Source organism: Palaemon carinicauda, chromosome 29 (genome assembly GCF_036898095.1).
Source record: "Palaemon carinicauda isolate YSFRI2023 chromosome 29, ASM3689809v2, whole genome shotgun sequence".
Classification (NCBI taxonomy): domain Eukaryota; kingdom Metazoa; phylum Arthropoda; class Malacostraca; order Decapoda; family Palaemonidae; genus Palaemon; species Palaemon carinicauda.
The window spans coordinates 85,069,170-85,083,897 of NC_090753.1; the positions used below are offsets into that span (position 1 = coordinate 85,069,170).

Below are 14,728 nucleotides of genomic sequence, written 5' to 3' on the forward strand. Positions count from 1 at the left end.
GCAAAAAGTCTTCCAGTGGAGTAAAGAATCCTAGGATTGGCAGTCCCCCTGCATGTCCACCAGTGGGGGATGCCTACAAAGTTGCGCGAACAGGTGGCAGCAACTCGGGGCCGAGTCCTGGACGATTTCCGTAATCAGTCAAGGATATCGCGTCCCTTGCCATGGGATCAGCAAGGGGACAAGCCCTTCGGGTAGAAGTCCAGACCATGTTGAAGAAGGGCGCTCTCCAAGAGGTCGTCGACGGGTCCCCAGGCTTCTTCAGTCGATTCTCTCTTGTAAAGAAGGTGTTTGGAGGCTGGAAACCAGTCATCGACCTCTCAGCTCTGAACAGGTTTGTCAAGCAAACTCCGTTCAGCATGGAGACCGCAGACACGGTCAGACTTGCAGTGAGACCGCAAGACTTCATGTGTACACTGGACCTGAAGGACGCGTACTTCCAGATCCCAGTCCATCCGTCCTCAAGGAAGTACTTAAGATTCAGCCTAGACAACAAGGTGTACCAGTTTTGGTCTCTCCACAGCACCACAGGTTTTCACCAGAGTGTTCACCCTAATATCGTCGTGGGCACACAGGATCGGCATCCGTCTCCTCCGTTATCTGGACGACTGGCTGATCCTAGCGGATTTGGAGTCAGCCCTTCTTCGACACCGAGACAAACTTCTGGGACTTTGCCAAGATCTGGGGATCATGGTAAATCTCGAGAAGTCCTCTCTTCTTCCCACTGAAAGACTGGTATATCTAGGCATGATCATAGACACCAATCTCCACAAAGCCTTCCCATCAGACGACAGGATAGCAAGGCTGAGGAGGGTCGCAAGTCCTTTCCTCAGACGAGAAGAACTTCCAGCCCAATCGTGGTTACGTCTCCTCGGTCACCTCTCATCCTTAGCCCGTCTAGTTCCCAATGGTTGCCTCAGGATGAGATCCCTCCAATGGCGACTCAAGTCCAGGTGGAATCAGGGTCACGAATCCCCGGACGTCATAATCCCTATGGGTCCTGCGGAACAGACGGACCTTCAGTGGTGGGTGACAGATGAGAACCTACAAAGGGGAGTGGATCTTCTCGTCCTCCCCCCAGATTTGATGCTGTTTTCGGACGCCTCAAAGAAAGGGTGGGGGGCCCACGTTCTGCAACACAGGACCTCAGGCCTGTGGTCAGAATCAGAAAAGTGCCTCCATATAAATCTCTTAGAATTGAAGGCCGTATTCCTGGCCCTTCAACAGTTCCAACAAACCTGGTGGGTCACTCTGTGGTGGTGATGAGCGATAACACCACAGTAGTGGCTTACATCAACAAGCAAGGAGGTACCTTTTCAAAGCAGCTATCCCATCTCGCAGTAGAGATACTGAGATGGACCGAAGTCCACTCGATTCCACTATTGGCTCGCTTCATTCCAGGTAAGAGGAATGTGCTCGCCGACAGTCTGAGCAGAGCGTCTCAGATAGTGAGTACCGAGTGGTCTTTGGATCATCTAGTAGCCAACATAGTCCTGACTTTGTGGGTTTCCTCGACTGTGGATCTGTTCGCTACAGCGCTGAACTTCAAGCTTCCGCTGTACTGCTTCCCAGTCCCGGATCCCAAGACTCTCTTGCAAGATGTCTTCCAACAGCGGTGGGACAACATCGACATATATGCCTTTCTCCCGTTCTGTCTGATGAGGAGGGTGCTCAACAAGACCAGAATATCGGTCAGTCTTTCGATGACCCTCATAGCTCCGCTATGGCATCACGCGGAATGGTTTCCGGACCTTCTGCAGCTCCTAACGGAACTTCCGAGAGAACTCCCTCCGCGACACGATCTACTCAGACAACCACATGCCAACATCTTCCACAAAGCCGTAGTTTCGCTACGACTTCACACCTGGAGACTATCCAGCATCTCCTCGCTGAGAGAGGATTTTTGCAACAAGTTGCGATTAGGATGTCTGGACATCTGCGAAAATCATCCACATCTGTCTACCAGGCAAAGAGGAAAGTCTTCTGTGGTTGGTGTCGTGGAAGGGGTATCTATCCACTCGATGCCACTATTCTAGCAATAGCGGAGTTCCTCGTGTATTTGCGGGAAGAAATGCGCCTTTCAGTCTCGGCGGTGAAAGGCTATCGCTCAGCCTTAAGTCTAGACTTCAGGCTGAAAGGAATGGACATTTCTTCCTCGCTGAAACTTTCCCTACTCATACGAAGTTATGAACTTACCTGCCCTCAGTCGGAAGTGAGACCTCCTCCATGGAACGTGGTTTGAGTTCTCGGGTCTCTTAAGAGACCTCCCTATGAACCATTACGCCAGGCTTCAGATTGCCACCTAACTTGAAAGACGGTGTCCCTACTAGCTTTGGCTTCAGCCAAGCGAGTCGGTGAACTTCATGGTCTCTCATATGACATCGCCCATTCAAGGGAATGGGGGTAAGTAACGTTCAAATTCGTCCCTGAGTTTATTGCTAAGACTCAAAGCCCGGGGGTGCCAGACGCTCTGTTCAACTCCTTAGGGATTTCGAGTCTTCGTTCTGTAACAGATGACCCAGACCATCTCCTACTGTGCCCAGTAAGGAGTCTGAGGCTATATCTCAAAAGAACGGCTGCAGTCCGTCCCCAGGTGCAAGCATTGTTTGTTAGCACTGGGAGGACTAAGAGGAGGGTCACCAAGAACACCATCTCAGCATGGATTCGTAGGGTGATCCATCTGTCCCTAAATCCACTCCCTCCTCTATCACATCGCCCTAGATGACATGTTGTCAGGGGCGTAGCTACGTCCCTGGTCTTCAAGAGAAATTTCTCAGTGACGCAGGTTCTTCAAACTGGGGTGTGGAAGCGTCAGACGACCTACACAGCCCACTACCTGCAAGACGTGACCCACAGGAGGCTTGTTACGTTTTCTATCGGCCCTGTGGTGGCTGCACAACAGCTGGTTTAAAACCTCAGGCTCCTTAGTGTACAAGTATCTGAAGGTTGAGGGCATTGTTACCCAGTCTTAGTCTGCATGAATGAAAAGGTTTGTCTGGCCCTTATTCTTTTCTTCATCTTCCCCTCTCTTGGGGAAAGCAGCATCCTGGGTTCTCTGCACAGCTGACCTCAAACCACTGCAGGTAAACCATGCTTCCTTGTGTTCCTAGTATTAAGGTAATACTGTCACGTCCCCGTACCCTGATTTGATAAAATTAATGTATGGAACAATCGTAAAATAAACAATTTTAGGCTTCAAATTACATTTAATTAATAATTAACAAGACATGATTAAGATAGTTAACGATTAATAATAATGACCATTATCTATATATGAAATAGGAAAAACTGTAGTTATTCCGAAGGAATGGCGTGAAAGGAGTTGAGTCACTGCACTCCTCCGTCTTGAGAAGGAACCCGTCAAAAGTGAGGGATGCAAACTTCCTCCTCCCGATGTCCATCAATTACCAAAGGAAATACAAGGACCTGACAACACAAATAAGTACGATAAAAATTATCGATATAAAGATTATACAGTAGGTCAGTAATACTTTATATGCAAAATTTATTTACATATAAAGCAAATTAGAAATTATAAATGGTCGAAAAAAATCTATAACACTTGTATAAATTACGTCGAAGAAAAATAACTATTCGACATCCCTTTCTATTTGATGAATTACGTAAAAACAAATGAAAGAGAAATACAAAAATTTGTTATCGGATAGCACTGAATAATGAGATAGGTTATTAACCTTAATAAAATTTAAGTTAATGTATATTGATAAATTTGATGTTAAATACTCTTTAGGTCCTTTTAATTTATTCATTGAGCGTGATGGGGGATCAAAGTTGATACGGAAAAAAACTTTAAACTAATGATCGGACAGTACTTGAACTTGCATTAACTCATTGTACTCACATCTTCATTAGTCCTGATCCGCTGAAGTGAGATTCCAAAGTCCCATGGTGGAATGGACTATACGTAGCTCGGAAAAAGGGTGTTATTAAGCTTGCTGCCATTCTGACGTCCAAGTCCATGAGCCATCCTTGGCCGCTAAGGTTTTAGCTTGCCATATTAATGATAATGAATCAGGATGAAGTAATAGTTTACACCCACCAACTGACTCTCTGACTGTCCTGGTGCACACCGACCAGTCACCTCTCAAACTCCAACCCAAAACTGGAAAAAATCAGCAACTACGGGGCAGACTTTACTTCCTTCGTTAACCAACAGACGATGTTCCGAGATCTCAAACGACCGTATGGGCTTGTTGATCGTAAACGAGCGTAATGCAAGCACTTTTACTAAGGTTATTACTACAGTATTTTAGTCGGGTGAGACCTAAGAACATCGTAACATTAAATTTAAAAAATCAATCATACATTGAAAGAAAACAAATATGACAAAATTTAAAAATACATTAAGTTATTTCTTAATCAAAAAAATAAAAAGGAAATATGATAGGCTTATTTTTTCTTCACCTGACGAGGTGGTATTGGGAGAGTCTTAGCCTAAAGTTTCCATCTAAAGGACTACAGGTCAACTTCCTAGGATGAGTCACACTTTATCATACCTTCACACACAGCTTGCGTAGGCCGCAGTCCTTGGGTAGCATGGTTCTAGCGAGGTGCAGGGACTCCTTATTGCTGAGTGCGAACACACTCAAATATTGAGTCCCCAGACAAAGCCAAGAGCCAGTACTGGCTGGGACTTACCACCCTTCCTAAGGGGTGAGTCACCCCTATTAAATAGCGTGGTTGGATGTCAGTTACGGAACAAATGACATTCGTAGATAATTTGTATTTTTCCTAACTATACACACCTTAGCTATTTAATCAAACTTGCCCGCCAGCCCTATCCCCCTTGAAGTCCTACCTCCAAGCAAAGTGAGCTCAAGTACAAGTGTGTGAGAGGGGGGTGGGTGGGTAGCAGGCTATCCTCCCTACCCCCCGCTAAGTAGCGGTGGGGTAGTAAACCCTCGTTAAAATTCTAATGGCTCGTCATTTCAGCTACACCAAAAGTAATAACCCCTATTAAATAGCTAAGGTTTGTATAGTTAGGAAAAATACAATTTTAAATATTTAACTTAGCCGGTGAATATATATTAGCTGCAACTCTGTTGCTCGACAGACACATACATAAAAAAAACTCGCGAGCGATCGCTATGCAGGTTGCGGGTGTGCCCACCAGCGCCAACTGTCGGCCAGATACCACTCTCGTATGTAAACAAAACCTTCAATTTCTTCTCTGTCGACAAGACGTACATATTTGGTGAAGTACTTCATTTTGGTTTGAGCTTTCGCAGTGCAGGTGTTTTATCTTCATCTTAAATCTTGAACTCGTTTTTGGATAGATTTAATTTTTGATGACAAAGAGAGTATGGACTTTCTTTGACTTTTAACCCTGGATAGGTACGGTGGGTCGTTTGCGACCCCGAGCGTCAAAAAAAAACAGGTTTTTCTCACGTGACTCACCCCTGTGACTGAATTTGTGGGTGATCGACCTGCAGGAGGTGTCTCCCCTACACGCTCTAGTAGTGTCCAGATGTGCATTGCTGTAGCTGTACTCCTTCCCCGATTTCTGAGACGCGTCGGGGTCGTTCGCGTCCGAGTTTACCCTTCTGAGGTAGTTTGCATAATTATCAAAGTTATTACGTATTATGAAATTGTCGTAGAATGGTGCTACTTGTATAGGTTATCAGTTGTGGAAAGTCTTGGTGGATTGTTTGGCTACCTTGTGCATGTTTTTTTTTTTTAGTTAAAATGTCGTTCATCACCACGAGGACCATTTTACCGCGAGTGCCCCTTTTTCATTTTTTTTCATTTTTTTGCCAAGTCATTTTTCCGTAAGATATTGCCAAATAGTGTCGTAAAACTTTTGCTTGTTTAGTGTTGGAAAGTGTGTCTAGATGATCTGGCTACCCATGCATGACTTTGTTTTTGTCAGATAAGACGTAGTTATTGGTATATTGGGTATTTAACTGCGGTTACCAATTTCTGTTTTTTTTCAATATTTGTAAAAATTACTACGTAGTAAGGAATTGCCGTATATTATTCATTTTTTTTTCATGTTTATGTGTTAGAAAGTGTGCCTTGATGGTTGGGCTAACACGTGCATGTCTTTTTTTTTATCTGAGATGTCGTATATTAGAATGTCGGGCATTTTACCGCGAGTGTCCTTTTTTAATTTTTTTTCATTTTTTTGCCAAGTCATTTTTCCGTAAGATATTGCGAAATAGTGTCGTAAAACTTTTGCTTTTTTAATGTTGGAAAGTGTGTCTAGATGATCTGGCTACCCATGCGTGATTTTGTTTTTGTCAGATACGACGTAGTTATTGGTATATTGGGTATTTAACTGCGGTTGCCAATTTCTGTTTTTTTTTCAATATTTGTAAAAATTTACTACGTAGTAAGGAATTGCCGTATATTATTGATTTTTTTTTCATGTTTATGTGTTAGAAAGTGTGCCTTGATGGTTGGGCTAACACGTGCATGTCTTTTTTTTTTATCTGAGATGCCGTATATTAGAATGTTGGGCATTTTTCCGCGAGTGCCCCTTTTTATTTGTTTTGCATTTTTTTGCTTAGTCATGTTACCGTAAGGAATTGGCAAGTAGTGTCGCAAAACTTATATTTTTATAGTGTTGGAAAGTGTTTCTAGATGATCTGGCTACCCATGCCTATTTTTTTTTTTAGCCAGATATGGCGTATATATAAGTATGTGTTCGATTTTCCTGTGATTGCCATTTTTTCGTTTTTTCCCATTTCTTTCAAAATTACTACGTACTAAGGAACTATCACAGAGTAATATTTCATTTATATGTTTATTTGTCGGAAAATATGCCTTGATGGTTTGCCTAGCACGTGGCTGAAATTTTTTTTTTCTGAAATGCCGTATATTAGAATGGCCATTTTTCCACGAGTGCCCCTTTTTATTTGTTTTGCATTTTTTTGCTTAGTCATGTTACCGTAAGGAATTGGTAAGTAGTGTCGCAAAACTTATATTTTTATAGTGTTGGAAAGTGTTTCTAGATGATCTGGCTACCCATGCCTATCTTTTTTTTAGCCAGATATGGCGTATATATAGGTATGTGTTCGATTTTCCGGTGATTGCCATTTTTTCGTTTTTTCCCAATTCTTTCAAAATTACTACGTACTAAGGAACTATCACAGAGTAATGATTCCTCTAGATGTTTATTTGTCGGAAAATTTTGTTTACTTTTTTTTTGATTGAATATCATCAAATTTTTTTAGCTAAAATATTGTTTTACATTTTTTTTTTCGATTTTATTTCCCTTCAAAAAAAATTTTTTGGGTCAGAATTTTAATTTTATAGTCGTAAAATAATCGACAATTATCCAGCAACCCACCATACAATTTTTATGCATATCCAATAATAATTAGATTAGTAAATAACACCTTGAAATTGACATACCCTTCCTACATTTCAAGTGGCAGATTTGGGAGTCTGAGTCAGTGTGGTTGGCGGCCATTTTGTGGACATATCCGAAGCGTAAGCTGCCCTATCTATATATATTCTTGTTCCCTATAGAATTTGTGATATTTTGGTTTATTTTTACCTGCATAAATATCATATTATATATTAAATATATGTATTTTTTTACGAAATTTCCAAGTACTCAAAAAATTACCTTTAGATATGGCCCCTGATATAAATGTAATTTACAAAATAATGAATATTTTTTTACATATTTCTATTTTAGGATAACATATGTTTATTCCCTAAAAAAATTAGCCACTTCCTATTTCATTTGGGTACCCAAAAAAATTCATGAAATTTGGACAATTTTTTTTGGCCAAAAAAAGTTACCCTTTTTTTCTCATTTCAGATCTTCACCTCCATGGGTCTGACTTCATCCAAAATACATCAAGATGTGTCCTAAACATTCAAGAATCAATTCCTAAAAGGATTTGTGTATATATGTATAAACTTTTTTTTTATGAATTTTTATGTCAGGTCTTTTTTTTTTTCTACTTAATTTTTTAAAATATTTATAATAAATAGTTTTTCTGCAGATGAGTAGTATTTATCTTTACAGTTGTTTTAAGCATTCATTGAAGTTTTTTTTGGCAAAAGAAAAAAGGAGGTTACTGCAAAAACTGATTTTTCAAGAATTTTTTTTGGCGTCGGGGTCGTTCGCGTCCGAGTATACCCTTAAAGGGGTGTCCGAGGACCGTACCTATCCAGGGTTAAATGGCCGACCCTTCCCTTAGACGGAAGTGTGTTTAGGCTTTTAGCAATTATCTTATCACGTTATAAATTAATTATAGATTTTCCTCTATATATTTTATATCTCACCGCCTTTATTAGGCCTCTTCGATTAACTTTCCATTTATAATAAACATAAAAATAAATTTTTAATGATTTGTTTATATGAGACCTTTCCTGAGAGTAGGCGGTCCTAACTTAGAAACCGAAGTTAAACAACGTTGAGCCCTTTCAATCGTAAATAGCTTTTAAAGAGCTAATGATTTAAAACTTTTTAAATGAATATTTTTTAATAGATATTTTATGAAAGATTTTCTTTGAATAGTCTTCGTACTGTTTCAAAGATGAACTAACGTTTAGTTTATTTATGCTACACAATTTGCGCTCTATCGTTACGATAGAGAGAGAGAGAGTATCACGGTTTCACTTTGCAGAAAGAGTAAATCGATTCTGACGTTTTGTTCATTCTTCTTTCAAAGCTTAAATGTTTGAAATTCTATTTTAAAGGAACTTTTTAATTGAAAAACCTTTCAGTTTTTTTCCTTTGGTCAAATAACATGTTTTTTTGACGAAACGTAAGTGGGCTCTTCTCTTAGGTGCGAAATCAAGAGAGAGAGAGAGAGATAGAGACGGAGGGAGAGAGAGGAGAGAAAACGTTCCGTTCAAGCGGGTAACGTTGTTCTCGAGTTACTCTCGTCCCTAGTCTCTGTACGGGGAGAAAGGATAAAACGTTTTTAGTTTTTTATTCTCGTCCCCAGGCAATGTACGGTGAGAGATGGAAAACGTAGTTTTGAATGAACTAGTGTTTAGTCTCTTCCCCTGCCACTGATTTTTTTATCTTAAAATTGTTTACTGTTTTTTGCTGGTATTAATGTGCTTGCATTATACGACTGAATTCGGAATTACTACCGTTTGATGAGGGTAGAATTGCGTGCTTCAGGTAGAAATCAGTAGAAGTTTCGATTTCAGTGAAATAAGTGCAAAATAGAAAATCGTAGTGATAAAGTGATATTGCTCAAAGTGTTATCAGTGTTGCGACCGAGGGTTCGTCTGTTCGTGCCTGTCGTTCGCCTAGTCCGGGACCTCTTGCAAGCTTCCAAGCCCAGGGGAGAAGTAATGTCGTACGACTTATGGGTTCGAGAGGCCTTGATCAGCGAACAGACGTTCCCTCTATGGTATCGGGTGTATCTTACCAAGATCACCCCTACCATAAGGCGAGAGAGACGATTTTCTCCTCGTCATCCGAAGGCTTTTCGCATAAGAAACCTGAAACAAGGTTTCGAGCCCTTAAGCGAAAGTCAGTCCTTTCAGGACAGGTCCAGCGTCCTGGTTGTAGCCATTAGGACAGCTCTGACCCTATGCAGTCATCGGAAGACTGCTCGCCGCCTAACAAAAGCGTAACACAGACTCCGAGAGTCTTTTTGTTGGCAAGGTTTTGCGGTCACAGACATTACCCTCGTCTCTTACCGCAACCATTTCCGTTGATCCTAAATGGGTTGTACGGCAAGACATGCAGAATAAGCTTGCCTCCCTTATGGAAGACTATTCTGCCGATAAGTCCGTTGAGCCTAGCCGTTTATCTCATCGAGATCCTGGCTTTCAGCCACCCTAACGTTCCTTTGTGCGTCCTGTTGACGTTGGCGTAGCTAAGTCACGTCAGTCAGGTTGTTTAGAACCACACTCGATGCGGTCTCGTGTGGATTTTCAGCCACATTTGGACGTTAGGCCACTTGCTGATGCTCCTGTTGACGTTCAGGACGTTCGCTAACAATCGGAGTTGACTTGTTTTGACGCTGAGCGTCAACCTCCGCATTCTAGAGTTGTTTTGACTGCTCAGTCTAGGCGGTCAAAGCAGTCTCGAGTGGACGCTGTGCGTCCTCACGCACCTGTTGTTGTTGACAGTTCACAGACTGTCAAGCAGTTACATGACGTTGCGTCCTGGTCTCTCGCACCTGTTGTTGTTGACAGTTCACAGACTGTCAAGCAGTTACATGACGTTGCGTCCTGATCCGCTACTAATGCTCCAGTGCGTGTGGACTCTGCTTGTAAAGCATTGCCACCACGGTAGGTCTCTCCCTTGCTTGAGACTCGGCTATTATCGGACAAGGTTCCTTCAGATGAGGAAGTTGCTGTTCCCCCTCCTACTGATATTCCCTTGAGGACTCTGTCAGACGGAGAGGAGCCTAAAGCTGCTTAGCCCTCTATGGACTTTAAATAAATCATGCTGATTTTTAAGGATCTTTGTCCGGATCTTTTTGTAACTGCTGCTCCTCGTTCGCCTAAACGTCAGAGCTTACACTAGGCCTAGCTACTTCGAAGCCGTTGTTTTATAAGCTAGTGCTCTCTCGCTCTCCTAGAGAGCTTTACGTTTGCTAGGCGACTGGTTTATCACCAGGAGGAGTTTGGGGGATACAGCCTTTGCTTTCCCTTCTTTTAAACTGGCTTATAGAGCGAGAGTCTGATATGACACGAGAGAAGTTCTCGGCTTGAGAGTTCCTGCCTCTGCCCAGATAGACTTCTCAAACCTCATAGACTCTCCCTGGCGCCTGGCCATGAGACGCTCCAAGATTTTACAGGTCAACTTCACAGCTGTTTTCGAGCCTTTGAAGTTTTGCTGTACAATTATGTCATGCATAAACAAGGCTTTCAGGGATGGCTCCAATGATCTGACAGCCACGTTCTCTGCAGGAACAAGTCCCTCAGGGATGGCTCCATGATTTGGCAGCCATGTTCACTGCAGGAGTACGTAAGAGGCAAGTGCGCTCAATGTGTTCATTGTCAAGACAAACTTCACGATGAAGTCTACCAGGCTGTCTTGACAGCATTTATGGAAGGCGACCGGATGGTCTCTCTCGACCTTCAGGAGGCATACTTCCACATTCCTATACACCTGGATTCCCAACCGTTTCTGAGGTTTGTTTACAGGAATGTGGGGTACCAGTTTCGACCTCCCTGTACTTGGACGACTGGCTTCTCAGAGCATCGTCCAGCCTTCGCTGTCTGCAGGATCTACATTGGACGTTGAGTCTGGCCAGGGAGTTGGGACTTGTGGTCAACCTTAAAGTCCCAGCTGATCCCATCCCAGATTATTCTATTTTTGGGGATGGAGATTCGCATTCAAGCCCTGCTCGAAGTCCAACTAATGCTGAAAAGAAAACGTTTATTCAGTCAGGAGTTGGAACAGTCTCGTAGGGACTCTCTCATCCCTTGAGCAGTTTGTCTCACTAGGGAGACTACCCCTTCTGCCTCTCCGGTTCCATCTAGCCTCTCACTGGAACTAGGACAAGACATTAGAGACGGTATCATTCCCAGTCTCCGAACCAATAAAGGCATGCCTGAAATGGTGGGACAGCAATATCAGTCTGAGAGAGGGACTATCCCTAGCAGTCAAGAACCCAAACCACGTGTTGTCCTCAGACGCGTCGGGTTTGGGTTGGGTGCGACCCTGGACGGTCGGGAATGCGCGGGTCTGTGGACCTCAAGTCAGAAGAGCATGGACATCAACGGCAAGGAGCTATTACCAGTCCACTTGGCCTTGATGATATTAGGAAGCGTCTTCGAAACTAAGTGGTAGAGGTCAACTCAGACAACACCACAACTGGCGTACATCTCCAAGCAAGGAGGCACACACTCCTTCACGCTGCTCGAGATCGCAAGGGACCTTCTCTTATGGTCTAGAATTCGAGGCATCTCCCTGTTGACGAGATTCATCCAGGGGGACTTGAACGTCTTGGCAGACTGTCTCAGTCGGAGGGGTCAGGTGATACCCACGGTATGGACCCTCCACAAGGACGTGGGCAAGAGTCTTTGGGCTTCTTGGGGTCAACCAACCATAGACCTCTTTGCCTCCTCGTTGACCAAAAGGTTACCAATCTTTTGCTCTCCAGTCCTAGATACAGAAGCAATCTACATAGATGCGTTTCTACTGGATTGGTCTTTTATGGACTTATATGCATTCCCACCATTCAAGATAGTCAACAAGGTACTGCAGAAGTTCGCCTCTCACGGAGGGACAAGGTTGACGTTGGTTGCTACCCTCTGGCCCGCGAGAGAGTGGTTCACCGAGGTACTTCAATGGCTGGTAGACTTTCCTAGAAGTCTTCCTCTAAGGGTAGATCTGTTACGTCAGCCCCACGTAAAGAATGTCCATCAAAGCCTCCCCGCTCTTCGTCTGACTTCCTTCACACTATCGAAAGACTCTCAAGAGCTAGAGGTTTTTCGAAGGAGGCAGTCAGTGCGATTGCAAGAGCTAGGAGAGCTTCTACCATTAGAGTATGCCAGTCGAAGTGGTAAGTCTTTCGAGACTGGTGCAAGTCAGCATCTGTGTCCTCGTCCAGTACCTCTGTAGCCCAAATCGCAGATTTTCTTTTACATCTGAGAAAGGTTCGCTCCCTTTCAGCTCCCACGATTAAGGGCTACAGGAGCATGTTGGCTTCGGTCTTTCGACATAGAGGCTTAGATCTTTCCAACAATAAAGATCTCCAAGATCTCCTTAAGTCTTTCGAGACCTCTAAGGAACGTCGTTTGGCAACTCCTGGATGGAACTTAGACGTGGTCCTAAGGTTCCTCATGTCAGACAGGTTTGAGCCATTACATTCAGCCTCCCTGAAGGATCTCACCCTCAAGACACTTTTCCTAGTGTGCTTGGCTTCGGCTAAAAGGGTCAGTGAACTTCATGCCTTCAGTAAGAACATCGGCTTTTCTACAGAAAAAAGCCACTTGTTCACTTCAACTTGGTTTCCTGGCCAAAAATGAACTGCCTTCTCGTCCTTGGCCTAAATCTTTTGATATTCCTTGCTTATCAGAGATCGTAGGCAACGAACTGGAAAGAGTATTATGTCCTGTTAGAGCTCTTAAGTTCGATTTAGCTCGTACTAAGTCATTACGAGGGAAATCTGAGGCATTATGGTGCTCAGTTAAGAAACCTTCATTGCCTATGTCAAAGAATTCTTTGTCATATTTTATCAGATTTTTTTAATACGAGAAGCTCATTCTCACTTGAATGAGAAAGACCGATGTTTGCTTAAGGTTAAGACGCACGAAGTTAGAGATATAGCAACCTCCGTGGCCTTCAAGCAAAATAAATCTCTGCAAAGTATTATGGACGCGACTTTTTGGAGAAACAAGTCAGTGTTCGCGTCATTTTACTTAAAAGATGTCCAGACTCTTTACGAGGACTGCTACACACTGGGTCCATTCGTTGCAGCGAGTGCAGTAGTGGGTGAGGGTTCTACCACTACACTTCCCTAATTCCAATACCCTTTTAATCTGTCTCTTGAAATGTTTTTAATATTATTTTATGGGTTGTTCGGAAGGCTAAGAAGCCTTTCGCATCCTGATTGATTTGGCGGGTGGTCAAAGTCATTTCTTGAGAGCGCCCAGATTAGGGGTTTGATGAGGTCCTGTTGTATGGGTTGCAGCCCTTGATACTTCAGCTCCTGGGAGTCTGTCAGCATCCTAAGAGGATCGCTGGGCTCCGTGAGGAAGACAGACTTACAAGGCAGAGTAATCGTCTAAGTCAACTTCCTCACCAGGTACCTATTTATTTTGGTTTTGTTATATTGATAACTGCCAAAATGAAAAAACTCTTAGCTTATACGCTGTAAACATAATTAACTCTGGTCTCTACCCACCTCCTTGGGTGTGAATCAGCTATTATATATTCACCGGCTAAGTTAAATATTTAAAAATGATATTTTAATTATAAAATAAATTTTTGAATATACTTACCCGGTGAATATATAAATTAAACGACCCTCCCTTCCTCCCCAATAGAGACGCAGTGGGATGAGAAGAAATTGAAGGTTTTGTTTACATACGAGAGTGGTATCTGGCCGACAGTTGGCGCTGGTGGGCACACCCGCAACCTGCATAGCGATCGCTCGCGAGTTTTTTTTATGTATGTGTCTGTCGAGCAACAGAGTTGCAGCTATTATATATTCACCGGGTAAGTATATTCAAAAATTTATTTTATAATTAAAATATCATATTACAAATTTGTCATTTCTCTTATTCTATATATCTGCATTATTTTAGATCTTATAAGGAAACTTAAATGTCTAATGCATATTTTGTTTTTTCAGATTCTTTGATTGACCACCATGGCAGCTGCCTCTGCAGTCTTCTTTGTTTTTGTTGGTTGTTGTACAAATGTTATTTTTCTAGAACTTCTGGTAAAGTAAGTTCAGGTTTATTCCGGATTTGTTTGCATTCTGAGTGATTGTATTTTAAGTTGGCAAAATTTATAACAAATTAATAATTTTATTCATATGTGCCTGTTCAAACTTTGAACTAATGTTATTTTTTTCTTTTAGGGATGAACCAGGAAGTGGAAATATCATCACATGTGCACAGTTTATATTTATTGCCATAGAGGGATTTATATTTACTGCAGAATTTGGCCGGAAGAAAAATATCATCCCAATCAAGTTAGTAGAAATTACATGTGTGTTACTCTGTTTCTGAAAGCACAGTAGTATTTAAGATATATTTTATCCATTATTCCAACTGATAATTTCATTTTCATTTGATAGTCAAGCATCTTTTTTTTTTTAAGAAA

General features: G+C 42.4%; 1 protein-coding gene across 2 annotated transcripts in view; it reads left to right on the top strand.

The window, feature by feature from the left end:
• The window catches only part of LOC137622301 (UDP-xylose and UDP-N-acetylglucosamine transporter-like), a 117,487-nt gene that overhangs the window by 17,446 nt on the left and 85,313 nt on the right, over positions 1 to 14,728 (top strand). For both annotated transcript variants that reach the window (XR_011040413.1, XM_068352863.1), the window contains exons 2-3: positions 14,253 to 14,347; positions 14,484 to 14,597. Coding sequence is in view for 1 of the 2 variants with exons in the window: in XM_068352863.1 (XP_068208964.1) it covers positions 14,271 to 14,347; positions 14,484 to 14,597 (191 nt within the window). In the remaining variant the exon portion in view is untranslated. The remainder of the gene's footprint in view (positions 1 to 14,252; positions 14,348 to 14,483; positions 14,598 to 14,728) is intronic.